The sequence below is a fragment of the Vigna radiata genome, unplaced genomic scaffold (assembly GCF_000741045.1).
Source record: "Vigna radiata var. radiata cultivar VC1973A unplaced genomic scaffold, Vradiata_ver6 scaffold_134, whole genome shotgun sequence".
Classification (NCBI taxonomy): Eukaryota; Viridiplantae; Streptophyta; class Magnoliopsida; order Fabales; family Fabaceae; genus Vigna; species Vigna radiata.
This window is the reverse complement of record NW_014543261.1, coordinates 519,794-546,898: the sequence shown is the minus strand read 5'-3', so window position 1 is coordinate 546,898 and position 27,105 is coordinate 519,794. Positions and strand designations below refer to the sequence as shown.

The 27,105-nt window shown below is 33.4% G+C and overlaps 4 protein-coding genes and 1 pseudogene across 19 annotated transcripts; 3 read left to right on the top strand and 2 right to left on the bottom strand.

The window, feature by feature from the left end:
• The first annotated feature begins 654 nt into the window (after nt 1–654).
• Nucleotides 655–3,641, top strand: LOC106753559 (annotated as a pseudogene).
• Nucleotides 3,642–4,337: 696 nt separating this feature from the next.
• On the top strand, nt 4,338–6,870 carry LOC106753586 (pentatricopeptide repeat-containing protein At2g35030, mitochondrial). Its single transcript, XM_014635408.2, has one exon. The coding sequence runs from the start codon at nt 4,621–4,623 to the stop codon at nt 6,469–6,471; it is 1,851 nt and encodes a 616-aa protein (XP_014490894.1). The 5' UTR covers nt 4,338–4,620; the 3' UTR covers nt 6,472–6,870.
• A 1,279-nt stretch (nt 6,871–8,149) lies between these two features.
• On the top strand, nt 8,150–14,308 carry LOC106753558 (putative pentatricopeptide repeat-containing protein At5g43820). 14 transcript variants are annotated; one of them, XM_022777563.1, is made up of 8 exons: nt 8,150–8,349; nt 8,712–8,782; nt 8,972–9,049; nt 9,157–9,200; nt 10,684–12,583; nt 12,761–12,852; nt 13,245–13,292; nt 13,381–14,308. In XM_022777563.1, exons 1-5 carry the CDS (start codon nt 8,263–8,265, stop codon nt 12,336–12,338), a joined length of 1,935 nt encoding a protein of 644 aa, XP_022633284.1. In that variant the 5' UTR covers nt 8,150–8,262; the 3' UTR covers nt 12,339–12,583; nt 12,761–12,852; nt 13,245–13,292; nt 13,381–14,308. The 14 variants fall into 14 exon arrangements, with proteins under 14 accessions (XP_022633284.1, XP_014490863.1, XP_014490859.1 ...); XM_014635377.2 differs by lacking the exon at nt 13,245–13,292 and having other exon boundaries at nt 12,749–12,852; nt 13,381–13,521; nt 13,862–14,308; XM_014635373.2 differs by lacking the exon at nt 13,245–13,292 and having other exon boundaries at nt 12,749–12,852; nt 13,381–13,521; nt 13,731–14,308.
• Nucleotides 14,309–14,890: 582 nt separating this feature from the next.
• Nucleotides 14,891–17,807, bottom strand: LOC106753616 (transcription elongation factor SPT4 homolog 2). 3 transcript variants are annotated; one of them, XM_022777594.1, is made up of 6 exons: nt 17,592–17,806; nt 17,198–17,290; nt 17,027–17,118; nt 16,866–16,921; nt 15,590–15,651; nt 14,891–15,086 (listed from the first exon to the last, which is right to left on the bottom strand). In XM_022777594.1, exons 2-6 carry the CDS (start codon nt 17,285–17,287, stop codon nt 15,036–15,038), a joined length of 351 nt encoding a protein of 116 aa, XP_022633315.1. In that variant the 5' UTR covers nt 17,288–17,290; nt 17,592–17,806; the 3' UTR covers nt 14,891–15,035. The 3 variants fall into 3 exon arrangements, with proteins under 3 accessions (XP_022633315.1, XP_014490925.1, XP_022633316.1); XM_014635439.2 differs by having other exon boundaries at nt 17,627–17,804; XM_022777595.1 differs by lacking the exons at nt 14,891–15,086; nt 15,590–15,651 and adding an exon at nt 15,661–16,404 and having other exon boundaries at nt 17,627–17,807.
• Nucleotides 17,808–19,024: 1,217 nt separating this feature from the next.
• Nucleotides 19,025–22,067, bottom strand: LOC106753585 (lysine-specific demethylase JMJ706-like). Its single transcript, XM_014635407.1, has 9 exons — nt 21,842–22,067; nt 21,478–21,634; nt 21,173–21,392; nt 20,923–20,976; nt 20,764–20,843; nt 20,363–20,640; nt 19,704–20,102; nt 19,347–19,525; nt 19,025–19,237 (listed from the first exon to the last, which is right to left on the bottom strand). The coding sequence occupies exons 1-9, from the start codon at nt 22,065–22,067 to the stop codon at nt 19,025–19,027; spliced, it is 1,806 nt and encodes a 601-aa protein (XP_014490893.1).
• Nucleotides 22,068–27,105: the final 5,038 nt, after the last annotated feature.

Here is a 27,105-nt window from a genome sequence, read left to right as displayed (position 1 = left end):
TAGAGTTCCACTATTAGAATTACTCTTTCTTCTTTCCTCTCACTTTCAAAGTTTCTATCTCATTTTCCTAATAGCTAATGTTTCTATAAGAGGCATTTAATATAATTATAATTATATGTAAAATTAATTTTTCTGTGTGAAATATACACTCTATTTATAATAATGATCCATAAAAAATAATAATAACCAAATAAAATAAAAGATATAAATAAGATAAAATATATTTTTAAATTAACTAATTTTGATAAATCCATAAATAATATATTATATTTTATTTATTAATATCTAACAATAATATTTAATTAAATAATATATCAAAATATCTTTTAATTAATCATATTTCAATATATCTTTTAAAATATTTAACAATGTCTTATAATATTTAATAAACCTACCTACCAAAATTATATCTTCTATCTTTACTCAACAAACTTTTAAAATTACAATTATTCAATTCTATAAAATATTCATCTAATCTATAATTTTGCATGTTTTTTCTTTTTATATCTCTTATTTTAATTTTTACAATAATTAATAAAAAGTAAAATTTCATTTTATTTATAAAAAATATAAATAATATAAAAAACAATAAAATAACAATTATATTTTTATATTTTAAGAAAGATATATAATCAAAACCACCAATTACCAAATAAAATCACCAAAATCTTACCTAATTTATTTCTAATTTGTATATTTTTCACCGGAAGTTATACGATGAACCTTAGAAGAACCCTAATTGGTGCAGGTCTATCACCATCTTCTTCTTCTCGATTCGATCAGATTCGTGAAAGAAGAAGCGAAACAATGAAGGTTTCGTTTTTCGTCCCCTCATCGAAATCCCAATCGAAGCCCAAACCCGTCAATACCTTCGACGACACTTCCACCGTCCGAGACGACGCTGACGGATCCAAACACTTCATCACCGAATTCGATCCTTCCAAATCCGCTCCCTCCCTCGCCCCCAAAATCTTAATTCCACCACTCCAAAACGAATGCAGACTCTTCAAGAAGATGAAGAATCTCCACCTCCCCACCGCTGACCCTGAATGGGAACCCCTTACATTCGAAGTCCACGCCGCCAACGGCCAACCCGACTCCAACCTCTCCTATGGCCTCAGCCTCCGCACCGACAAAATAACTGAGCAAAACAACGGCACCGCACCTCCGCCGCCGCCGCGCCGCGTTCCGGTGGAGGGCACGACGCTACAGAAGCAGAAGGACGACATGGAGAGGCTACCGGAGGATCAGGGGTTCGACAAATTAAAGGATGTCACAGTCGAGGGTTTTGGCGCGGCGCTGATGGCCGGGTACGGGTGGAAGGAAGGGATGGGGATTGGAAAGAACGCGAAGGAGGATGTGAAGACTTGGGAGATCAAGCAAGGAAGGATTGGGTTTTGTTGGTGATGCTCTGGTTCGGAGTAGCAATGACAAGGACAAGAAGAAGAATGAGAAGAAGGGTGAAGAGAGGTGTTTGAGGAAATTGAAGGAGTGGAAGATTCAGCGTGAGGATAAAGGGCGAAAAAGGAAGCGCGACAGGGATGAGGTGGAGAATAGAGTACATGTTAGTAGGAGAGAGGAGAGGAAAGGGGTGGGTCGTAGGGATGTGGTTGAGGAGAAGAGAGTGGATGGTGGTAGGAGAGAGGAGAGGAGAGTGGTGGATCAGAGGAAGGTTTCTTGGCTTACTAGTCACATTCGGGTGAGGGTGATTAGCAGGGATTTCAAAGGAGGGCGGTTGTATTTGAAGAAGGGGGAGATTTTGGATGTTGTTTCACCTACCACTTGTGATGTATTTATGGATGAGAGCAGGAAGATTGTTCAAAGGGTGTCCCAAGATTTTCTGGAGACGGCAATTCCGAAACTAGGGGGACCTGTGTTTGTGTTGGCTGGTAAATACAAGGGTGTATTTGGGAGTCTGGTGGTGAGGGATTTGGACCGGAAAATGGCCATTGTTAGGGATGCTGATACCCATGATCCGCTAAATGTGAAGTTTGAACAAATTGCGGAGTATATAGGGGACCCAAGCTTGTTGGGACATTGATTCTGCATATGGCTGTTTTCATTGAGATCAACTGATTGGCAAGTATGCATCTTTGGAATCTTTTATTTTCTTCATTCTTTAATACCCGTGACAATTTAAAGAGGATGACCATCCATTTAAAGCTATTCGGATTATTGTCTTTCATTTCACATTGATTGATCTAGTACCGTATGAATACAATATAACTTTGTAACAATATTAATCTATTTGTTTTGTTTGGTTACATTGCAATAATACCTTTTGTAATGTCAGATTTCATTTTAAACCAATTGGCATTTAGCAAAAGTTGTCCAACATATTGTAAGTCGCATTCCAGGAATTGAGCTAGGATGTGAGACTCCCCGACATGTAAAAAGGTGTGGCATCTTCTTGTAGTTTAGACAATTCTGATGAACTCTATCTTCTTCGGGTTTGATTTATCTTAATCTTTAAAATCTGCAGTACAAGCATCATTTGTGTCAGTTGCAGTTAGTTATATTATATTGTGACTAATCAATTAGAGAACCTTAGTGGGTTCTCGGGTATGTTGAATCATTGTGGATGAAATGCTAGCAGAATTGTTTGTTTTTACTAGTTTTCTTGTCCTTCTTTTATTTCAATATTAAGTGCTTATACAAAATCTTTGTCGAGTTCAAGCTGGTGCTTACATGGCCTTTTGATGTTATTTTCTCGTCTAGAATCCAAATTTATTTTATATATAGTGTTTAGTATTTTATTTTTTTGAGTTTTGCAATCAACCTTATGAATAAGCTCTTCAACGATAAAAATCTTTTCATATAGCTCGCCGGCAAGCATCATTTATGCATGAGTCAAAGATTTAAGGAAATAGTAATTCTGTTTGATGATTCAGATCAGTGAACATCTTGAACTAAAGTTAAGAGTAATAAAATTTGAACCCTTGAGAAAAAAAGTTTCGATGACTCAATTCAGTTTTGGGTCTTGTTTACTGAACTGGGTTTGCTACTTGGTAGTATGGGTTTCAAGTTAGGAGTGTGTGCATGCGTTCTTCTACAGATTCAGTGTAATAATTTGTTTTTGGTTGACGATCTCATGTTATATTTGATTTGATATACTAATATTGTGTAAAATTCTGAGGATTATGTGACTTGGATCTTGTTACTGATATTAGAGCAGGAAATTTGTAGGTTGTAATATGAATAAGACTTTTCAAGCTCGTCGGAGTGTCTTTAATGCACAAGATAGCTATCAAAGTTCAGCGTCGAGAGATTCACTTTCTAATCTTAAGATGTATATCAGATTCTACCTATGCCTATATTCATATCTTCCATTAGCAGATCCAGAGTGAGTAGTTGTTTCATTAGAACCGGTTGATTCAGGCGATTCTGTTGAGCTCACATACGTCCAGAGTTAGTGGTTCAAATGGGTCAGTAAATACACATGATTTGTGATTACTGACAAGCAAAGAAGAGGTTCCTCCAAAACAATCTTGCAAAGGAATGTTCTCTTCCAAGTATTGATCAGAAATGAGGATGATTGCTTAGTTTTTAATTTCAAATGTAGATCTACAATGTAGAGGTTGAGTTAAGATGTAATTCTTTGTGAAATTTGATATAAATAAATAAAAATACATTTGGTCGGATTTTAGAAAATGCAACACAAATCTTTCTTGATGAAAAATACAACATTTTTCAGGGATGAGAAAACTTGTAACATTGATTTACGACCATCTATTCGCATCAATTTTTGGAAAATTGATGCAATTTTGTCATTCTTTATCAACAATAATATTAAAGATTTATTAGAGTTTCTGATTTTTTTTTTAAGAATTGTTTATGTATGTCACGTTTTATTGTCTTAATTTTAGTTATTAAAATAAAAATATATTATTAGTAATAATGTGTAAATACTTTTTTATTATGAATAATTATTTAAATTTTAAAAAATAATTGCTAAAGTATAAAAGAGTAAATATTTGTTTTTTTATAATGAATAATTATTTAAATTCTATATTTCTAAAACAATAAAATTAAAAAATATTTTTCATTACAAATAATCATTTAAATTTAAAAAACAATAATTAAGAGATTAAAATTAAAAAAGTAAAAAAAGACAAAAGAAAAATTGTATACTTTATATATATATATATATATATATATATATATATATATATAAATAATAGTTATAGGTATATAATGATAATGTTAAATATACATATCTTAAATTTATACATAATGATAATTATATTACTTAAAAAAAATAGAAAATCTTGCGTACACACGGTCTCCTATTAGATTTTCTTAAAAGGCTAAGAATTGATATAAAATGCAGAAGAGAAAGTTCCAGTAAAATTTATTTCAAGAAAATGTTGGTAGCAACTACTGAAGAATTAGAAAATAATCTCCAAAACAATCCAATTCTGGTTTTCATGAAACACCATAATCACCAAGTTGTCTTTCTCCATCACCTCTGCAATCGAAGCCCAAATCAATGCTCCTCTTTGGCTAGGATAGTTTGGTCTACCCATTTTTGTTAACATGTTTCTAGACATTGAAGGGGTTATTAATGGTTAAATAGATAAAAACATCGTTTGTTACAATAATCTAAGTTATCATTGAAACATGAAGAAGGAGTTATATCATTTACCATTCACTTTGTTGCCCCATCCCAAATCACCAAGCAGCAATGTTATTAGGTTAACATCCACGGTTGCTATTCACTCGGAAATAAAGCGCTGCAATCTCCTAATCTCTAGACTCTGCCAAAATGGCAAAATCGACAATGCACGTAAAGTGTTCGACGAAATTCCTGAAAGGGACAGTGGTCTGTGGACCACAATGATAAGTGGGTACTTGAAGTGTGGCATGATCAGGGAAGCCAGGAAGCTGTTTGATAGACTGGATGCCAAAAAGAATGTGGTTACTTGGACAGCCATGGTTAATGGGTACATCAGGCATAACCAAATTAAGGAAGCTGAGAGGTTGTTTTATGAGATGCCTGTGAGGAATGTTGTGTCTTGGAACACAATGATCGATGGGTATACAAGGAATGGCCTCACCCAACAGGCTTTGGACTTGTTCAGGAGAATGCCGGAGAGGAATGTGGTTTCTTGGAATACAGTCATTACGACTTTGGTGCAATGTGGGAGAGTTGATGATGCACAGAGGATTTTTGATCAGATGAAGGAAAGGGATGTGGTTTCATGGACTACCATGGTTGCGGGTTTCTCAAAAAATGGGAGGGTTGAGGATGCTCGAGCACTCTTTGATCGTATGCCTGATAGGAATGTGGTTTCTTGGAATGCGATGATCACAGGCTATGCGCAAAATGGGAGGTTGGATGAGGCTCTGGATTTGTTTCAGAGAATGCCTGAGAGGAATATGCCTTCTTGGAATACCATGATCACGGGTTTCATTCAGAATGCGGAGTTAAATCGAGCAGAGAAGCTGTTTTGTGAAATGCCTGTGAAGAATGTCATTACTTGGACCGCAATGATGACTGGGTATGTGCAACATGGGTTAAGTGAAGAAGCATTGAAGGCATTTAGCAAAATGCTGGCTGCTGATGGGTTAAAACCCAACACTGGAACTTTTGTGACCGTTTTAGGAGCTTGTAGTGATTTAGCTGGTCTTACTGAGGGACAACAAATTCATCAAATGATCAGTAAAACAAATTTTCAGGATAGCACATGTGTTGTATCAGCGCTGATAAATATGTACTCAAAATGTGGTGAGTTGCGTATGGCTAGGAAGATGTTTGACCATGGGCTATTGAGGCAAAGGGACTTGATATCTTGGAATGGTATGATTGCTGCCTATGCACATCATGGGTATGGCAAGGAGGCAATTAATTTGTTTAAGGAAATGCAAGAATTAGGTGTCCCTGCCAATGATGTCACCTTTGTTGGACTTCTCACTGCTTGTAGTCATACTGGTTTAGTTGAGGAAGGACTTAAATACTTTGATGAAATCCTGAAAAACAGATCCATACAACTTGGAGAAAATCACTATGCATGTTTGATTGATCTTTGTGGTCGGGCAGGTAGGCTGAAAGAAGCTTTCAATATCATTGAGGGGCTTGGGGAGGAGGCTTCATTGACTGTTTGGGGAGCGCTCCTTGCTGGATGTAATGTACATGGAAATGCTGATATTGGGAAGCTTGTAGCAGAAAAAATTTTGAAAATTGATCCACAGAATGCTGGCACCTATTCATTACTTTCAAATATGTATGCTTCAGCAGGGAAATGGAAAGAAGCTGCCAATGTCAGAACGAAAATGAAGGACAAGGGATTAAAGAAGCAGCCAGGTTGTAGTTGGATTGAAGTTGGCAATTCAGTGCAAGTATTTGTAGTTGGTGATAAATCACATTTTCAATATGAGCTTTTGGGACATTTACTTGATGATTTACATACAAAAATGAAGAAGGCCCGGGAAATGCCACGTGATGATTTATTAGTTAATGTGGAACTTTAGTAGTATGTCAAAGCTTGTATTATATGGTGGAGTTTCAACTGAGTGGTTGACTTTGACTTGTGAGCTAGAAATATGCTAGAAAGTGGTGACATCTGCCAAGGTAGGGATATTGTTGCCATTGGAGGTCTTGGAAAGTATATATTGAAGAGTGGTACTAAATCTTATAAAACCAACTTGTAAACTTAGGTTACAAATGCTTATATATAATAATTTGATCATATCTTTAGCAGAAGTGGAATTTTCAATACAGTTCCTCACACCAAGGATTGGATACTTCAAACTTGAAACTAAATATTTGTAGATGGTTTGATAGTGATTCAATGACAAGTGACATCATAAAACCCAACAAATAAACTAGAATAAACTTTTATACTATCTTAGAAAGCGAATTTTTAGTCCAATTCAACCTTACAAAATTAGTTGTAAAGTTAAGATTATACTAGTTTGTGTACTATAATTTGACCATATCTAAAGTCAACGTGAGATCTTCAACAAAAATTGTTGTCTTTATTTTAGTGTGACAATCTCAATAGCCTCAACTTTGAGAGTTGTGATTGAGGTGTTCTGATATGGTTTCGTTGTCCAAGGGTTTCAGGCTTCTAAATCGAGCAAATCCATTTGTTCAGGTTACAATGTCTACTAGGGAAGAACATGTTCTTGCTATTGCAGGAGAAGTTCATCTTGGTGGAGCAAGTGAACAATTAAATAACTTGATGAAGAGTTTGGATAACAATATGATAAATCAATTGACAAATCACATTCTTACACAAATAAACCTAATTGGATTTCATGCACCTAGTAGGAACTTCCAAAGGAAAGTTCTACACTCTCTTAACAACTTTAAAGTTGAAAGTGAGTCTCACTAACGATTTTTTATTATGATAAATTGACTAGGAAAGTGTTTTTATTGAAAGGGTCTGAGGTCGGTCGTCTGTTCTTGTCCTGCACAACTCTGGTTGTCCAGTCCACTTCTTTGTTTCGTACCCTGATCGTCCAAGTTTCTTCTCAAAATCTTAATCGATCGGTGGTTGACCTGCACAAAGACACTCAAACGCTCAAGTCAGATATGTTTTTCAAAGATGTCTCCACTTAATTAGCTTAGAAAAAAAGTGTCTTTATTTGGACATTAATCACTTATTTAAAAAAGTTTGTGGTAGCCAAGTCCATTGATTAACCATTAATACAATATACTTTTAGAAAATCAAATTCAATATTCAACCATTAATATCGTATACTCGCAAAACCTAAGACAATCTAACCCATCATCGACTCGACGGACTAATTCATGCTATGGTGCCGATTGACCGTTAAACTGTTTCTTGCTAAGACGCCGACCATACATAAAGTAATACGAGAGGGTACAACTTTTTTATTTAAAATAATTCTATTGTTATACCATTTGTTTATTCTCATAATTTTTTTTAATTGTCTATTTCTATGATTTTGGCACCAGCCCGTGATAAATTATTTCTTCTCCCACTTCATAAAAAAATTTCAGAATTATTTATTATGTTCTGGAAAATAAATTCTAGAAATGATAGAATGCAGAAAGAAAATGATGTAATTTCTTTTGAGACACTAGTCCCATCAATTTTCTAAATTCTTATTTTCTAACTTGTATGACGACGACACCTAATATTTTTATTTTATTTTTTTTCCTTCTTTATTCTTTGAAACTAAAAGTTCTTGAAAACATCTTTAAATAATTCTAAAATACTTTAATTAAATATAGTTATTCTAATGCTTGACAACATATAACCACTAATGCTTTCTGTTGGATTCAGGTGAGAAATGTTTCGATGTTGCTGCACCACGAGCGTTATATGTTGGCACGTTGGTTTTCCGGCGATGCTCAATCCTCTCTCAATAGGAGGCCCGGTAATTGCTTGGTTTCTTGGTTATTTCTCAATTGCAACTGAATTCATAGCAGATTTATTTGTGAATTTGGAATTCTGTGTTGGATTGACCTAATTAAACAGTCCTGTGAAACTTCCAATTTAAAAATGGGAACAGTGTAGAATGCTTGATTTTTTATAGGTGTATTGGCAACCAGTTGGTGTTTTTAATTAAGGTGTTTGTTAGTGAGCAGCAAGTATAAGTTTAACCGTAGAGATTGTGTTGGAGAGGCTTGAAGTGATATTAGCATATTCTGGTGTTTGGGAGCCATTTGAATGCTTGGTGAACGGTGCTCCTCAAGTGTTATTCTATATGTTAATAATTGTAGTTGGTTATTTGTTTAGATGTGTGGAAAACTCAGCTCCCTGAGTCTTCAACAAGAAGCAGTGTCTTTGAGCCGGTCGTCGACTTTACTGTGAGTAAAACAAATTGACGTCCAAATTTAACAATATAACACAAGTTTTTTTTGTTTATGCCTTCAACATCTCTTTCTTTTCCTTGCCTATTCTGTTGCTTTTCACTTTCTCTTCCCCTTCCTCGGCATGTGTATATTTCCAGCTGACTTGTATTTTCTTTTTGATATAAACGTTCATTTGGTACGCAGAAGAGAAACATCTCCATGGCTAGCTAGTATCAGAAGGGGTTCCATCACCGGGTCTGGGTTCACCGGAGAGATTTCACCGTAGGTCACTTTATGTTATAATAATTTCTTTTTCCTTGCATATGTCTTGCTTCAAAAGGGATTAACGGTAACTTTTTTTATTTTTAATCAACCGTGTTCTCAAAAAGAAGGTCAAAGGTGTTGTCAAGGAGATGCTATGCGTCAGCCTCAGGTACAACCAATGGATCTTTGGGCTGTTAATTTTGTTTCCTCCATTTTTTTTGTTCTGTGTTACATTAAGCCTTTCAAAATATTCCTTGTTGACTATTTATATTTTGATCTTTTAATTCATGGATCCTGATGAATTTGATTAAGATTGATGTCCTTTGACATTTAATGATCATGGAATGATATGGATGATTGGATAAGTAGCTTGGTTAAAATGTTCACTGGGTTTTTGCTTTGCATTTAGTTAGTCATCCATATATCACAGATTTGCAATAGGGTGATGCTTATCACCTATGTGGGGCTTTGAATGCTTTCTTATGTCTTAAATTGTTGCATGTCTGACACCTTCATAGTTTGGCAAATTAAATTTTGAAATTTGATTGAAATGGAAGATGTGTGTTGGACATGTGAAGCTGCATTTAACCCACTCCATCTTTTCTCCTGTACTGTTATTTTTTATAGTATAAATTATAAATAGACTGAGAAATATACTCAGTTGCTAATTGCAAATATAGAGCTACCTTAGCTAATCTTGGCCAGAGTTTCTAACAACTCACTAGTGTCCTTGACCTTGGATTGAGATGAGACTTTTTTAAATGGGGTCTTTTGATACTATGCTAAGGGCATCTCCATTGGTTGCAGAGTGCAGTTCTTACCAGTTAAGAACTGTACTTTGTTAAAAGCAACCGGTGGACCTTGTCAAGCACCAAGCACATTGTGTAAGTGCACTCAAAAAGTAGCTTTTAATGGTATATAAGGTAATATTTACACAAAAAGATAGAAATAAGATGCATTATTGACTAGATAAATAAATGTGTGTCGTATAAAAGTATATAAAGACAGATGCTAGGTTGGAGAGATGAACTTCTTAAATTATAAAACGTAAAAATAAGTGGTATGTAATGATAAGACCCATTTAAGATGCATAAGAAATAAAAATGGGAAAAGCATTGTGTTGGAGATGGCCTAATAATCCTGTAAGCGGACCTAGTCCCCTAAAAGAAGTTGTTAGCTCTAGGTCCAAGAATAATTTATATCACCAATCTCCCAAATACAAAATAACTCTTTCAGCAAAAAGCATGGTCAATGCACTGTGCACAGGCATGATTTACCTTGTGCCACATTCAACTTATTTAAGAATAGGGCGGAAAGTTGAAACTCTTAATCACTTTATGTGGTAATAGGTGTTCTGATCTTATGCTTGTTTTTTTTTGGTGGAGATACAAGCGTGAATGGTTTTACATATGCCTAACATAACTAGACTAAATGTAATGTTTCTTTAACTTGTCAACATTTATGAGTCTTTTCACATTATGCCGCAACTTGTTCTTCTCTATCATTTGTGTTTCCTTATAGGAAATGTGTTAGGTTACATTTGTGATCATCGTGTTATAGATGGTAATCACTCTTTGATGTTTTTTTTTTAAAACTCAAAATTAAGTTAATTTTGTGGTAAAGCATGTCAACAATACACTTGTTCTTTTCAGGTGCAATTGGCGCGTCCCCAATGTCGTTTCGATCTTTCCTCTTCCTCGCGCGCTTCACCAAACCGTACCACCGTCCTCATCTGTCCATGCGCCGTTCCCCACTCTCATCTCTTCACGCGCCATCCTGTTCTCCCCATATCGATGAGCGCCTCGTCCTCGACCAAATTTCCCACCTTTTTCCCATTCCCTCTTCCAAATCCCAAAACCCCGTTTCGAAACCCCTCGAAACGCCGCAACCAGATGCGCAACCGGTGGATGCGTTTTTGCCCGCCCAAGACAAACTGCGCGGAGTCTTCCTCCAGAAGCTAAAGGGCAAGGCTGCAATTGAAACTGCTTTGTCCAATGTTGGTGCTGACGTGGACGTTAGCGTTCTCGGTAAAGTACTCAACAATGGGAACCTCAGTGGTGAATCTATGGTCAGGTTTTTCAACTGGGCAATTAAACAACCAGGGGTACCCAATGATGTTGGTAGTTACCGTGTGATTGTTAAGGCACTGGGAAGAAGAAAGTTTTTTGTGTTTATGATGGGTGTGTTGTGTGACATGAGAAAACGTGGCATTGATGGTGATTTGTTGATGTTGTCTATTGTTATTGATAGTTTTGTTAGGGCTGGTCATGTGTCTAGGGCAATTCAGATCTTTGGGAGCTTGGATGATCTTGGGGTACGGCGTGACACCGAGGCTTTGAACGTGCTTTTGTCGTGTCTTTGTCATCGTTCTCATGTTGGTGCTGCCAATTCTGTGTTGAATTCGGTGAAGGGGAAGGTGTGTTTTGATGTTGGTACATACAATGTGGTTGCTGGTGGGTGGTCTAAGATTGGTAAGGTGGGTGAGGTTGAGAGGATTATGAGGGAAATGGACACTGATGGGGTTGCACCCGATTGTAGGACGTTTGGATTCCTTATGGAGAGCTTGGGGAGGGTAGGTAGAATGGATGAAGCTGTTAAAGTTTTTTGTGCTATGAAGGAGAAGAATTGCCAACCAGATACTGCTGCTTATAATGCAATGATTTTCAATTTTTTGTCTGTTTGGGATTTTGAGGAGTGCATGAAGTATTATAATAGGATGTTGAGTGATAACTGTGAACCTGATCTTGATACGTTTGATAGAATAATTACTGCGTTTCTTAGAGTGAGGAAAGTGGCTGATGCGCTTCAGATGTTCGATGAGATGTTGAAGCGAGGTGTGGTGCCGTCTATTGGGACCATAACAACCTTTATCAAACGATTGTGCAGCTATGGTCCACCTTATGCTGCTTTGGTGATATACAAGAAGGCAAGAAAATCAGGGTGTGTGATATCAATGGAAGCTTATAAGATACTGCTTATGCGGCTTTCTGAGGTAGGAAAATGTGGAACATTGTTGAGCATATGGAAGGAGATGCAAGAATGTGGGTACAGTTCAGATTTGGAAGTTTATGAGTATATCATCAGTGGTCTTTGCAATGTTGGACAACTAGAAAATGCTGTTCTTGTTATGGAGGAGGCTTTGGGCAAAAGGTTTTGCCCAAGGAGGCTAGTATATAGTAAACTGAGCAACAGGCTGCTTGCTACAAAGAAAACAGAGATGGCTTACAAGCTGTTTCTGAAGATCAAACATACCCGTTCCCTTGAAAACGCAAGAAAATATTGGCGTGGTAATGGTTGGCACTTTTGAACCAGAGGCAAAGGTTTCCAAACCAAGTGCCAACTCATCTGGAGATCGCCTATTTGCTAGTCCTCTTGCTAGAAGTTGGCTGAAGAGAAAAATGTCAGTCATCAATAACAAATTATACGGTTGAAGATCTTTCAGAATAGACATAGATAATCTATTTCCATCACTGATGTAGGTACCACTCTCTAGCATTAAAGGAACAGGAAATGAAGGATTCATTGTGAAGGCTGATATTGGAGATTTCTTAGGTACAATTCTATCATTTTATATATATTAATTTGTCTGTATACTGTACATATTATAGTTGAAACACTTCATTGTTATGCTAGATAATGACTCACTTTGTCTTGCTTGCTCTAGGATATCTTAGCATGTGTGGCTGATTAAATTGATTATATGATAACTCCTTTTAGCTTCTGATGCAGCTTCTAGTCAAGTTTCCGCACCCTCAAAGGCCAAGGGTGCAACAGATGCAGCTCTGGATTATATCAACATTCCTGTCTCTCAGACACGGAAGGTAATTTGCTGAAGAAATCCTGAAATTTTATTAGATGATATTTCTGTTTCAAGTGTAAATCAAAGACCAGTTTTTGGACCATGTCACATGATGTTCTAATTTTTTTGTGAACCTAGTTTCATACAGCTTCTTGGTACTTTTTCTCATAACTACTTGCATATTTTATTTTCTCCTTCTGTGTATTCACTTCTATGTAAGTTCTGATCATAATATATGTTGTGTTGCGTAAGCATGAGTGATCTTTTTAAATTAAACTATGTATTTTTACAGAAGAAAATCAGAGAAACCGAATTCTAATATACTTTTTTTTGAAAATTGTTGAAATAAGAAGTCAGAATTGGGTTTTTCTGAAATTGAATTTTGAGCTTGTTTTTTTTTTTTTTTTGGTGCAGATACAAGCGTGAATGGTTTTACATATGCCTAACATAACTAGACTAAATGTAATGTTTCTTTAACTAGTCAACATTTATGAGTATTTTCACGTTATGCCCCAGCTTATTCTTCTCTATCATTTGTGTTTCCTTACAGGAGATGCCATGCACTTGATTCGTCGACACCACTCGCATTCTCCACTGCCACGTCAACATGGCCCGTGCTGCGTCTTCTCCGCCCGCTCTTTCCATCGGAGACGACTACCGCAAAGAGGAGAGCAAGTGCGCTTACCTTGTGGTAGCTCTCTGCCCTTGTCTCGTTTACTTCATGCTTCTCCTAATTGCACTTTTCATCATTCTCGTTGTCAAATTTCACTTCTTTTACCACACCCCTCTCCACTCCTTGCTTTTCAAAAAAAAGCTACTGATTGCCCGTCTAGGCTCTTTTTCCGCCTTACCCCTTTCCCTTTTTCATCATGAAAAGTTTCAGTTTTTCAACAATGGTAGGACATTTTCTAGTGATGCTGATTCTGGGCTTGAGGAAGATTATGATGGTAGAGGTGTCAGTGGTGAATCTTGTGTAGATCTTGATGAGGTTCATAGGGTATGCAAGGTGATTGACGAATTGTTTGCGTTAGATAGGAACATGGAGGCGGTTCTTGATGAATGCGGGGAAGAGACCTGAGCGGGTTTGCTCATGATTCCAGAACTTATAACTGAATGATGAGTGTTTGAGACAATGGTGGCATTGCTTGAGGAAATGGGTGAGAAGGGTCTTTTGATAATGGAGACTTTCTCCATTGCTATTAAAGCCTTTGCTGAAGCAAAGCAAAGGAGGAATGTGGGGATCTTCGATCTGATGAAGAAACATGGGTTTAAAGTGGGTGTTGATGTGATTAATTTCTTTAGAAAGTCTTGGCACTGCAATAAAGAAGCGCAAGCTGTTTTTGAGAAATTGAGAGATAGATTTACACCCAATTTGCAAACTTACACCATACTTCTTAGTGGTTGGTGCAGGTTTTTAATAATATGTTAATATGTATTAAAATTTTAAATTAGAAATATGATTAATTATTATTTTATTCTCCCTATTTGTAATAATTATTTAATGTCTTCTCTCAACCTCTTTTTAGATTAAATATGTTCTCAATGCCGAAACTTAAACAGCTAAAGCATCATGAAAGACAATTTAAACTTACAAGCTCGGATTTTATAATATGGTAATTTGAATTAACTGCTCCGCACCTCAATTTCAAAGGACACAATGAAAAAAAAAACATTGAATTTAGAGGAATAACTAAAGTAACAAAAAGGGATGTGCGATTATATGGTTTCAGAAAATTAATTGTTAAATTGTTTTATGTAGCAATGAATTAAGTATTTTTATAAAAATATTGTTACTTTTTTTATTTTTAAAAAATTTGTATAAATGTTTTGGCAATAATATTAGCTTTTCAAATGTAATTTAATTATTTTTAAAAAATTATAAATCTTAGATTTACAACAATATTCTTTCACGAGCTTTCCATCCAAATGAACAAAAATATTCTTCGTCATATTGATATTTTCCCATACATATTTATTATTCACTATTGAACGTCTTCATTGTTGTTATTTCTACCTTTGGCATGGTGAGATTTTCCACATTTATTTATTTTACTTGGATATTGTTTTCAATGTAGTACCATTTTAATTCCAATAAATATCTCCAATTTTTACAGTATCATTGAAAAAAAAAGTAATAGTGCTCAGAATTCAAATCAAACATGGTCTCTATCTAAGTTAAAGGATGTCAGCCAATATTAACATGTTTCACAGACGTTTGGGAGGGACATACTGCACACGCTCGTCCTCGCATATAGCCTGTAAATAAATAAAAAAAATTATAAATAAACTTATCATTCCATAATGTAACAAGTAATTCATTACTTAAATGGCCTCAATCTATACCAAAGAACTTGATCAAAATCCCAACTCCCCAGGAAACTGTATTTAACATAACCCAACTCAATTCAGAGTTAAAATATGGTTGAAATGAAACACCTAGCGAGAAATGCATGATGGAGAAGTAACTAACTATTTGAATGAGTTCAAATGATGTAGTGTATATAGTGAATCTTGCTTGTTGGAGAGCTGGTTTGATGAAAGCCCTAGCAAGAAATGCATGGTCTAGGATATATATATTGTGACTGGATGAATTGACAAAGTCGATCAAGGTCTAGGGTATATATGGTGACGGGATGAATTGCCAAAGTCAATCATTGCCTAATGCTGTACTAGAAAAGAAATAGCTATGAATCCCCTTTAAAAGCATATCAATATATTTTGAAATCTATCACAAGTATTAGAAATAAAAATATGCAAACCTGCATCTCTTCTGGGAGTGCCTCTGAGACCGCAAGAGTATAAACACCAGGAGCGAATTTTCCTGCAACCCAAATTTTACCACTTAACGTCAATACAAGTTTTTAATTTAGATAGAAATTTAGTATCAAGCAAACAATAAAGTAGAGAACACCATCCATCATTATATTTGTTCCTATTCAAATACAAGTTCATGGGTTTTCAAATTATGTCTTAGATCTTGAAAATATGATTATAAAGTTAAAGAATGTGAAATAAAATGAAAAACTTAAATAAAAAAAATGTCATGATGCATATTCCAAAGAACTACTCCCATCTCATCATAATTTTGCTAAGAGAAAAAATGTTTTTTATCCCTTTGTCTTTCCATTACATTCGTTTTTGTACGATCCTATATTTCCAACGATCGGAAATAACTAAAGACCGAACGGTCTTAGTGGACAAGTAGCCCACACATCCCATTGGGCTCAAGGCCCAATTCCAGATTCCAGTATAAAAGGCCGGCGTATAAAATATTCACGAGAATATATCATTCGATATATCTTATAAAGATATTATAACAGAGATATGTCAAGTAAGATTATATTTTATTCTGTTTATATTACTGTTAATATTATATCAATCCAAAGCCTATAAATAAAGGCCAGAGGATTCCAAACAAGGTACGCTCTCTGAATACACTTCACTCACACTGCATGCAACATATCTCTCATCAGTTCTCTTCCAACAAGAGAATCTCTAATACACGCCTAACTTGAGCGTCGGAGTGCCTTTTCAGGTACCTCCCCCCCGTCAAAGCTAGGAGACAACCGGACGGCTGAAGTCAACGTGAAGACGTACGGTCAGAAATCAGGAAAAGCGGGCAGAAGCACAGAAGAAGACGTCCCCAAGGTTAGTACTTCGGTCCCAGTAAATTTATACCGTAACAGTTTTGATTATTTGTCTTTCAAAGATCGTTTGTCTTTTAAAAGCATATGAAATTATATCTTTTTCACCCGATTTTCAAGTTGTTTATAGCCCTTTAGAATCAATAAAAAAAATATTTTAAAAGTGAAAATAAAAAAATAGTTCAAAATTTGTCCTCAAAATCAAGTGATTGCTGTTCCCAGAAGACATCAACTCAAAAAATGATATAAAAGGACCAAAATGAATCTTTTAAAAGTCAAAGGATCAAAAAGATAAGGGACCGAAAATATATTTTAGTCTAACGAAATAGAAAACTGAAAGGTAAGGCAAGGAAAAATTGTGATCATTGCAACCAGAGATGAATGAACATACCAATGCGCAACCATCGGGCAGCCCAGCTGCGAGAGGGATCCATAACAGAAATGATCCTGTTGCATAATTAAATGGAAGAAGAAAATCAAAATGAGTACTGAAATTTTTTATTAAAAAAAAGGTGAAGGAATTTGGACGAAAAACAATCGGAACCAACTAACCCATTAAAATTAGGAGTAGTGCATTCAACAACACGCTCATGATCTTCTTCCATCTTAAAGAACTGGCAGTTCTCACAGCCCGACTCTCGGAACTATGAAACAACAGCAGAAATTGTAAACAAATAAAAGAAAAACAAAAATGTAAGAAAAAATGTTAAAAAGGTAAAAGACCTGATCATAGGTTTTGACAAGGCGACAACGAAGACATGCCCTCAACTCATGGCCAAAGCTAGTAGGAATTTGTGCGGGTGCAATTGCCATTTTCTGTAAGTTCAATAGAAAATCTAGGTTAAGAATTCAATTCTATTCCCATATATAAAAATTAATTATGTGGCAACCACCATTTCAAATACAGTAGAAGGTGAAAGTAATCAACAGAAACTGCAATTAGGGCACAGCTGCAAGCTAGGTGGCAAAAATCTTTCTCAAAATATTTTCGAAGCCATGACGGGTTATGGTGGAAGCATAACCAACAAAAAAAACAAGCAAACCAAATTGAAAAATAATAAAAGACAACCATAGAAATTCAAATTCAAATAAAAATCAAAATCAAAGAGTAACACACCAAGAGCAAACATGAAAGAGAGAAAGAGGACGAACCACGATAGGTGGACGACGGGAAGAGCCAAGGCGGGTGGAGCGGCTGCAGAGGACGAATCAGGTGACGGCAGCGGTGGCACAACACGCAGGTGTCTGCGGCGACACGGCAGCAAGGCGGAGTCGACGACAAAGTGCGTGATTTTATGAAGTGGGAGAATTGAGCGAGTATTATGCCGTGGAGAAGTGTAATTAAATAGATCGATATCTTTGATATCTTTAATAATTAATTATTATATTATAAGATTTTATATTACCATATCATAAGATATTATATATTTTAAAGGTATTAAATAATTAATATTTACATTATATTAGATTATTTCTGAATATTTTTGAAAGTAATAAAAATTTATCTGAAATATATTTCAGATTATTAATTTATAATTTCCTAACTCTGTTCCAGCAGTGTTTTAGATAAAGAAATTTGAAATATATTATCATATCTTGTTTTGTATATTGACTCGAGAGGAAAAAAAAGAGAGTAAAATATAAATATTTTTTTAATAATGAGATAACAGAAGAAAGTAGCTTCCTTTTAACATTCACACTTTCCGGAACCCTTTTAAAATAATATAGTTCAAAATAAAGATTTCAGATAATATTAAAATTGCATTATGTGAAATTAGTTTTTAATTATTTTAGATCGATAAAATAAAATAATGTTTTTGAAACGATTTAAAATATCTATTTTCGAATAACTTAAAATATCTTTTGATTTAGAATCTTTCAAAATATTTCAACCGCAATGTTTTTTAAAACCTCAAAAGCTTCTTATATATCAAGCTTTCATCGAGATTTTGAAAAACATTTTTTTGGATAAAATATTGCAAAAGTTTTAAATTTTAGTTGTTTGGTATGAATATTTTGAAATATATTTTAAATTATTTTAAAAATATTCATAGTAATAAAAAATCTTAGTATAAAAAGTGTCATAAATTTAAATTAGTTAAAGTTTAATTTAAAATTATAAAATAAGATTTACACCCAAATTTATATTATAAATTAGTTTTATGTATGTGGAATTGGAACTTTCAATAATGACTTGCCATTTATATTTGAGAAAACAAAAATTATTCAAGGAAATAACACTAGAGTTAAAACTGATAAACATTTTATTTTATGGTAAACAAAGTTAAAAGAACAAAGACTATAATTCCTTGGTCGAGTTACAACATCAACAATGTTTGAGAACAATGACAATCTTCTCAACATTTAGTGCATGCTGCTGCTAACAAATTTTAGAAATAATACTATATAGAAGAAATGAAAGGGCTAAACTGATATATATATAGTATGCAAATTTCAAAATGTTTCAACAAATGAATCAGGAGAAACCTGCATCAATAGTGGCTATCCCTGTGAATTCACTAAGAAGGTTTGTTGCAGGAATTCATAGGATCAATTTGATTTCCGTTTTCTCAAGTTATAAATGATTTCTGGCCTATTGGTACTCTTCACAGATGGAAGCACATTGTTTCTCCAATGCAGCATTCTTGTCTTGTTTTCAACACATTGCTTAATGCAGTCAGCTACTTGTGTTTTCGGTTTAGATGCTGCACCTTGAGAATTTGCAGTTCCTCTCACACTGTTTTCTTGCTGCCAAGGATTACCCTGCTTTCAGTTTTAATTTTTAAAAAAATGGAAATGAATTAGACCCCTTTAAGATTTTGAAGTGTCAATGCCAATCCATCAAAATGCCTTTACCAATTTTTCCTCATACCTCAAGATGTTTGATGCATTCATTTCTGTTGCAGGAGAATAAACTTGATACAGAGAATGTTTCAGTGCAGCATACTTTTTTCTGTTGAAAACTTTTGGCAGCTTCTTCCAGTTCCAAAATGTCATTCCTTATGTAAACTGAGTAAAATCTTCCACATATACAAGTGTGTGGTGCAATCTCTACATGCCATAATAAACAGATCCCCAAAAAAAAAACATGTCATTAGGAATCAGATCATCTTTTTCCAAACAAACTGAATGTTAACACATAACAAAGCATCACGAAGTCTACATCTAAGATGTCACTGAAAGCAATTGAAGTAACAATTCTCAAAATGAATATATTGTGATGTCCTACCATGGAAAAGACAAATTGGATGAGAAAAGCAGTACTTGCATAGCAGGTAAGCCACATAACAATCCCTGTGGCATATGCGGCATATCAGCAAACCTGATGTATTTGAATAACTTTGCAAGTTTCTTGAACTCTTCAGTCGCAAAAGGGATGTCATATAAAATTGCATAAGATGCAAGAAAGGCTGCACTATAGCTTTATAAGGTGCTGTGTCTTCAGGCTTGTTCTTGGAACTTCTGACTCTTGAGGAGGACTTGTAAACTAACATTGCCTCTTTGCAAAGAAGTTCCTCATATGGAATTAAAGGCATCATTCTGAGAACTGCATAACGCCTGCTAGCTGCTGCCCCAAATGGAAACCAATCATCAGTGGCAAAATTTACTGCTTCTCCACAGTTAAAACCTATGATCAACAAAAAGAAGCAAATAATCAATAGAATTTAGACAAAGTGTTTCTCATGCATGGCGAGATTGTGTACTTTTATAGAAGTTACTTTAGAAGGTATAGTTAAAACTATCTCTGACTAGTAAGAACATAAAATCTTTACCTCATCATGCCTGAAAATCAAACTCTAATCCATGTCTAAAACTAGATATGCTGTCATTGTATCTCTCTGAACATGTGTAGTCAAATTCACACATACAAAGAGATTGGAAGATTACCATGACTAAATCCAGCATGATATGCTCTAGGAAAGGTGATGATAAACTCTCCTGGTTTCTGTACAGCCTTGTAAACATCCACATCATGTTGTAACATAACATTTGGTGGGAACATGGTTGTTTTTTGTGCAAGAAACCTGAAAGCTTCATCCTCTCCATGTTTTGGTAAGATCTTATTGCAATACACATGTTGTAAGACAGTTTTTTCAAAATGAGAGGCTGCATAGCCAGGCACTCCATACCAAGTTTTACTTGCACCTGAGTGATGATAGTTTATGCTGTGAAGAAGACAGAAATATATATATATATATATATATAATATGTCAATATCTCAGGCAGGTTAAAGTTAAACAAGGATCAATTGATAGGGAAGTGGAAAAGGAGACAGTGCTTAGATGTACCTGTACAAATAATGATCTTCTACATGCCATGCAAACATACTGAACAACATTCCAATGTAAAGCATAGGATCAGTTATTCCCTAAAATTTAGAATTGGAATTAGAAAGAAGAAATTTAAACTTTTGAATTCATTTTTGGTTTCCAAGATTGCTTTCTTACGGGAATTTCCCTGTCAACCAAACGTAAGGGTGACTGCAGCAGCCGTGAGAAATTCTGAAATCAAATGCAAAATGTTATAAAAGAAAAATACATGCATGAAAAATGTTACTGCAATCAACAATTAATATTTTAACATCAGCAGACTCTAATTTTTGAGAAGCAATGACAATCAAAAATCTGTTTCAGGATGCAGATGTTAAAAGAAAACACTACAAAGAAATGGTGTAAGAATACTAGTCAGAAAAACAACCTTCAAATTCCATTTGCTTATTCCAAGCTTGTCATCAGGATCACATGAAAAGGCACTACCTTCAACATTGACTCCATACTCAACTGTTCCCTTCTCTCCATGCATCATCTCATGCCAGAACTCCTTTTCCACACATGAAGAAGAAAGACCTCCAGAGCAGTGAAATCTACTGAAAAATGTCTTGTTTGCAAGAGCCTCAAATTCATGATATGTATATTTTCTGGTTGAAACAGTAACAACAAACACTTATTCTATTTTGCATAAATTAAGCAGCACAAAAGCTTAAAAGTATGATATTATTTCACCTCCCACTCATAGAAAAGGTTATTGTTTCCTTCTCATTCCATTTAGAAAGACGAAGAGGCTGTAAGTTTGTTTCAAACTTGAAATCCTTTTTCTCTTTCATTAAGACAAAAGCAGCTGGGTTAGAGGCTGCAATTGGAGAAACAATTTTGCATATACCTGAAATATGACAATCAAACAATAATATTGCAAGTAAAATCAGAAGACAAAAGAAATGCAGAAAGTAACTACTGTATTTAGATATTTCTGAACTGCTTGAAAAAATAACTTTGGTTTAAACCTGTAAACTTTTCAATTAAAGATGAAGCCTTACTCTATAAACACTATAAACTTAAAGAAAAAGATCCATAACCTACTATCACATACCATATTTAGAAGCCTCAGGAGCTATTTTCTGCAGAAAAACTAAAGGATGGTCAAACTCATGCTCTGATGGGTAGTATGTTGGACACTCTGGAATCCTTTTGGTCCATTCTAGATCAGCTAAATCATATTTGGTCGGTTTGTTGGTTCCATGTCTGGTTGCTGGCTGAGTAATTGAACTTTTACCAGTCATTGTTCTTCCACATCTGAAAACTTTTGGTGCACCCATTTTATTTGGTCTTCTAACATATCAAAGATTACTAGCATCTAATTCTTCTTCATTGCAGGCCTTTTCTCCAGCCTAAAATATAATATACAATTATTAGGTAAATTTGACATTAAGCACTATAAAGTTCACTTGATTGTAACAGTGAAGCAAACATGACAAAATCGGAGAAATTAACTTTGTTTATCATAGAAAGATTTCATGAGATTATCTACATAAAGTGGATGTGAAAAAAGAGTTCCCTTAATCAATTTCCAACAACTTCACAACTACTGTAGTATTTTGAAACATTTTACTTTAATTCTAGATTCCTTTTCAAACAATTCTTGAGTAATAATGGTATAAAATATAAGATTGTTTCTTCAAAATGTCCATGATACCAGGTGTAAAAGCTCATTTTATTTACTGATTCAAACACCCTTTCCCCTTAAAAGGTGAGTTATAACATCACACCAGAAAATCAAAATAATCTTGAAAATCTTGTAGAAATCTGGCATTCAAAACAGGCTTTTAATGGTTGATGCTTGCCTTATTCAATGATACAAAGAAGAATTGATGAGAAGGGTTGTAAAAAGAAGAAAGACTAATCTTTATTATGACTAAATAGAATAAAATTCTTCATTAATATTTTCCTCTAGAACAGACTGAATGTAAATCAATGTTCTTAAGTACAAACAAATCTTGTATGATTTTCTGTCATGTTGTGTACAATACATGACAATAAACCTCAATGCTTCAAACAAAATATTAGATCATCTTCAAGTTCTTAGTGAGTTAAAACCAATACAATACTAAGTTCCCACCAGTGAATATATATTTTCAACTTACTAATCCAAAACTGTTACATTGGTACATGATATCATCATCATCATAATCCTAATAAGCAAATACGAATATTAATCAGGATTAAATACACAATCGTATCATAATTTACACACTATTATGAATAGCCAAATATGGTGACACATGGTTGTAAACCTAATGATAATCTACAAGTATCTTTGCATGCATGGATGACAGATGACAGACGACAGATTTTTACATTTGTTTCCTTTTTCTTGTTTATGTGTTATGCAAAAACCAAAATGGTAGAATGAAGATTCTGTGTTAATGTGGATACAATAGTAGATATATGGCGGAACACGTTACTAGAAACTAAAACATTAACAGTTAACAACAATAGTATACTTTGTAGTGTTTCAAAACCTGTTGTAACTGTCTGTCTGATAACTTCTTTATCTTTTTTGTCCATGTTATTTGTTAACTTTCAAAAATTTACTAACACAATCATCTATACCTATGTATAAATGTTTCTATTGTTGTTCACTTTTTATTTTTCACTGGTATCATTTTGTTTAAATTTAACTTAATTTTAGATTTAATCATTTTTTAAATTTAACTATTTTTAAATTGAGTAAATAAAATTAATTTACAAAATAAATAAAAATTATTTATAATTAAATTGTAAAAATTATTTATATTTAATTTTATAATTATAATTTTATTAACTTTACTTATAAAAAAAAAGTAAATACACATTGTGGGCATGTGTTCTTACTAGTTTAAATATAAGAAATTACGATTAACATTTACTAAAAATTAATAGTTACAAAGTGAATGTAAAAAAAAATTAAACTTAAAAAATGAATATTTAATTGTTAGAAAAAAATACCCCAAATATGTTAGAGACTATATTCTCTTACACTCATGCATCTTTTCCAAATGTAGGTACTGATTATTGCATAATTGATTTGGAATTTCCAAAAATTTCGTTATGACCATCTTTACTATTTTCAGTTCTTATCATAAGTAGCTTGTACAAATATTTTAGTGCGACATTTGATAAAAGCATTTTGTGAATATTTTTTTTTTTCTCTAAAGTCTACTTTTGATTTGTATAGGATGAGGTAGGTAGATGCATGTTATAGGTAATTTGCACAAAGTAGAGTTATTAAGCATTTAATGACATTTAATGCATGTTCAGAACAATTAAAATGTTTTTCACGTTTTTTATCGTTCAAGTAGGATTTGATGGTTTAAGCTTTTCAGTAAAATACCAAGCAGTTGATGAAGGAGATCGTTTGGCATATGGTATCGTCTAACCTATAAACGCTTCTTTAAGTTATTTATGTTTCGTTCAAAAAACATTTAGCAATGTATCTTTCAACACAAATTTTTAGAAGATCGTTTAAGAATTTTAGTGTATTCCAAAAATGTTTTGACACTTTCATCTATCAAGATATATCAAGACTCTCATTAACGCATTAATAAGGAAACTATTTAGTGGTGCATCTGTTCATATATTTGGTGTGTTTGTTGAAATTTTCCTCAAGGTATTTAAATTTTGCAAAGCTTTTTCATATATTTTAGTTATATTGCTTTTCTAATGATAACACTCTATCATATATTCATTTCTTTTATTATTGTTTATTAAACTTTAAAACATATAAAGATGTTTAGATAATTCAGTCTTATAGACGATCTTGTCTTACCATGAACTCATGATCAATATGACAAAGCTCTGATTCCATGTTATGAAAGGTCAAACATGAGGAGGTAAAGAGAAAGATAACATATAAAGAAGATATTATTACTAATTGAAAAAGAATACAAGAGAAATATAAAAACAAAACAAAAAAAAAAATCCATCTTTCAGTTACATGAATAGATCTAATACTATATACATTATCAATTTCGTGAGACTGTATAAAATAACTTTTTGAAATTTTCTATTCTTACACTAACTTTTATTATCTCCTTCAACAATAGTTTGAGATTTTGTAAACATTAAACTGACATTTTATTAGTTAAACAAAGCTAACTAAATGTATTAGATGAATTGTTGTAACGTTATAAACATGAGTTTTGTAGAATCTCGCGAAATCAAACGTATATCCGTGTTATCGATCTATATTACTGGTGAATGGAAAGTGTGATATAATTAAAAGAAGATGAGGAAGAAAGAAAAAAAATGGTGAATAAGAATATTATATTGAAGTTGAATTAGGGACATTTAGGTGTTCCATTCTTCGATTTCCAACTGTTATAACATGGACATTCTTTCTTGTTACCATAGGTTCCAGACGGAACACATAAACATTTTTTACAGCACAAATTACAAAAATAGAGACACATTTTCCGAGCCGCACTCTTTGAACAACGATAATCGCACTTTTTCGGACATTCTGAAATCATTCATATAACACATTTCAATTCATAAAATTATGATATCATCCGTCGAAAATTTAATCAAAACAAATACCTTTTAGTGTAACAGATCCTTTGCCACCACACTGTACATGCACAATGGAGAAACTTTATAAGCAACACTTTCCTATATACCAATAATCTTAAAAGACTTTAAAATATAGATATATATTAAGAAATAAACTTTAAATATAACTCAATTTTATAAAATTAAATTATAAAATAAAATTCATATCTATTTATATAGTTTGAATTGAATTTTTAATAAATATGAAAGTTTCAAAATAATATAAAAAAAAACGAAAACTTTGACTTACATAAGCAAGTTGAGTGACAAAAGCCATGGCGAAAAGAAAAATAAAGATGCACACAAATTTAGTCATATTATTTGACTTAAGAAATGAAACAAAATTTAAGTAAGTCAAAAGAAACATAAACAGAGGAGTTATATAGACAGTTATCCTCACTCTATTTCAATTTGATAATTATCATTTTTGTATCTATTCACATTAATATATTCATGTCAACTCATTTAAGTAAAACTGAATAAATAATTTAGTAGATATTTAATACTTAACCTTCTTTGTTAATGATCTTATAACGAAAACCGTTAAAAGATAAAAAAATATATTCTTTTATTTCCCAAGATCCAATATTTTAAATTTTGTTCCTACGTTATTGAAAAATATTATAACATTCTAAGTCTTGAAACAGAGATATTTTAATATCATCTTCATTACAAAAGTCGGAATATGACAACTTAGATTTGCTTTTTTAATCCCATCATGTGATATCATATTTAAGATTTTTTAGAACAAATTTTGCATTTTTAAGAAAATTAGAGATACATGAAGAAAGATTGGAAGGTGCAGGGAGAAACACCCTTCTTCTTTTCTTCATGAACTCCTATAATTATTTTAGATTGATACTCATATTTATCATTATTTCAAGACTTAGAATATTATAATATTTTTCCAATGACGTTAACATAGGAACAAAATTTAAAATAGTGGATTTTGAAAAAGAAAATTATCTTGAAAATATATATTTATATGCACAACAACAAAATATTAAATTAACTATTTGCGTTATAAGATCATTAACTTGGATTAAAAAGTTGCAGGATACGAAGAGGTATACTTAATAAAGAAGGTAAAACATTGAATATCTACTTAATTATTCATTAATGAGATGAAACTAATATATTAATGTGAATAGAGACAAAATGCATAATTATCAAATTGACCTAAGAGGGTTTATGTTAGGCATCACAAAAAAATTCGCTGATACAGGTATTCGTGGATAAAATTTGCGACGGGTAGTTATTATCCGTAGATATTTACTACTCACGGGTAACGAGTAGCGGGTATTTTAATATCCGCTTCTAAACAGATCGGGTACGAATAGTATACTACCCGACCCGCGGGTACCTGTTACCCACAAAAATAATAAAAAAAATAAGAACTTATATATATATATATATATATATATATATATATATATATATATATATAAAATTAAATTTAATTAAAAATAAAATAAAATAATATTTTATTAGGTTAAATTTAATTAAAATTAAATTTTAATTTATATTATATTATATATATTTTTTGTAATTTTATTTAAATTTTATTTTAAAATGTATAAAATATGTTTTTTTATTTTTTACGGGTATCCTCGGGTTTTAAAATACATGCGGATATTTTTTAAACGGATACTCGATGGGTAGCGGGTCGTGTAGCGATAGGATTTTATCCGACGGGTCGAGTTGCGGGTAGACACTATCCGTACCCGACCCAACCCGTTGTCATCCCTAGTTTATGCTTATATAAGT

Bases quoted from the DNA above. Each gene is read 5' to 3' on its own strand.
- LOC106753585 (XM_014635407.1), bottom strand. From the start codon at position 22,067: ATGGGTGCACCAAAAGTTTTCAGATGTGGAAGAACAATGACTGGTAAA. The intron at 21,393-21,477 runs GTGAAATAATAT...TGTTTCAACCAG, and splicing joins ACCTTTTCTATGAGTGGGAG to AAAATATACATATCATGAAT. The intron at 20,977-21,172 runs GTTGTTTTTCTG...ATTTGATTTCAG, and splicing joins TAAGCAAATGGAATTTGAAG to AATTTCTCACGGCTGCTGCA.
- LOC106753558 (XM_022777560.1), top strand. From the start codon at position 8,263: ATGTTTCGATGTTGCTGCACCACGAGCGTTATATGTTGGCACGTTGGT. The intron at 8,350-8,711 runs GTAATTGCTTGG...TTATTTGTTTAG, and splicing joins CTCTCTCAATAGGAGGCCCG to ATGTGTGGAAAACTCAGCTC. The intron at 9,050-9,156 runs GTAGGTCACTTT...GTTCTCAAAAAG, and splicing joins TTCACCGGAGAGATTTCACC to AAGGTCAAAGGTGTTGTCAA.
- LOC106753616 (XM_022777594.1), bottom strand. From the start codon at position 17,287: ATGGCAATTGCACCCGCACAAATTCCTACTAGCTTTGGCCATGAGTTG. The intron at 16,922-17,026 runs GTTAGTTGGTTC...ATTATGCAACAG, and splicing joins ACTACTCCTAATTTTAATGG to GATCATTTCTGTTATGGATC. The intron at 15,652-16,865 runs GTATGTTCATTC...TTTGGGTTGCAG, and splicing joins TGCCCGATGGTTGCGCATTG to GAAAATTCGCTCCTGGTGTT.
- LOC106753586 (XM_014635408.2), top strand. From the start codon at position 4,621: ATGAAGAAGGAGTTATATCATTTACCATTCACTTTGTTGCCCCATCCC.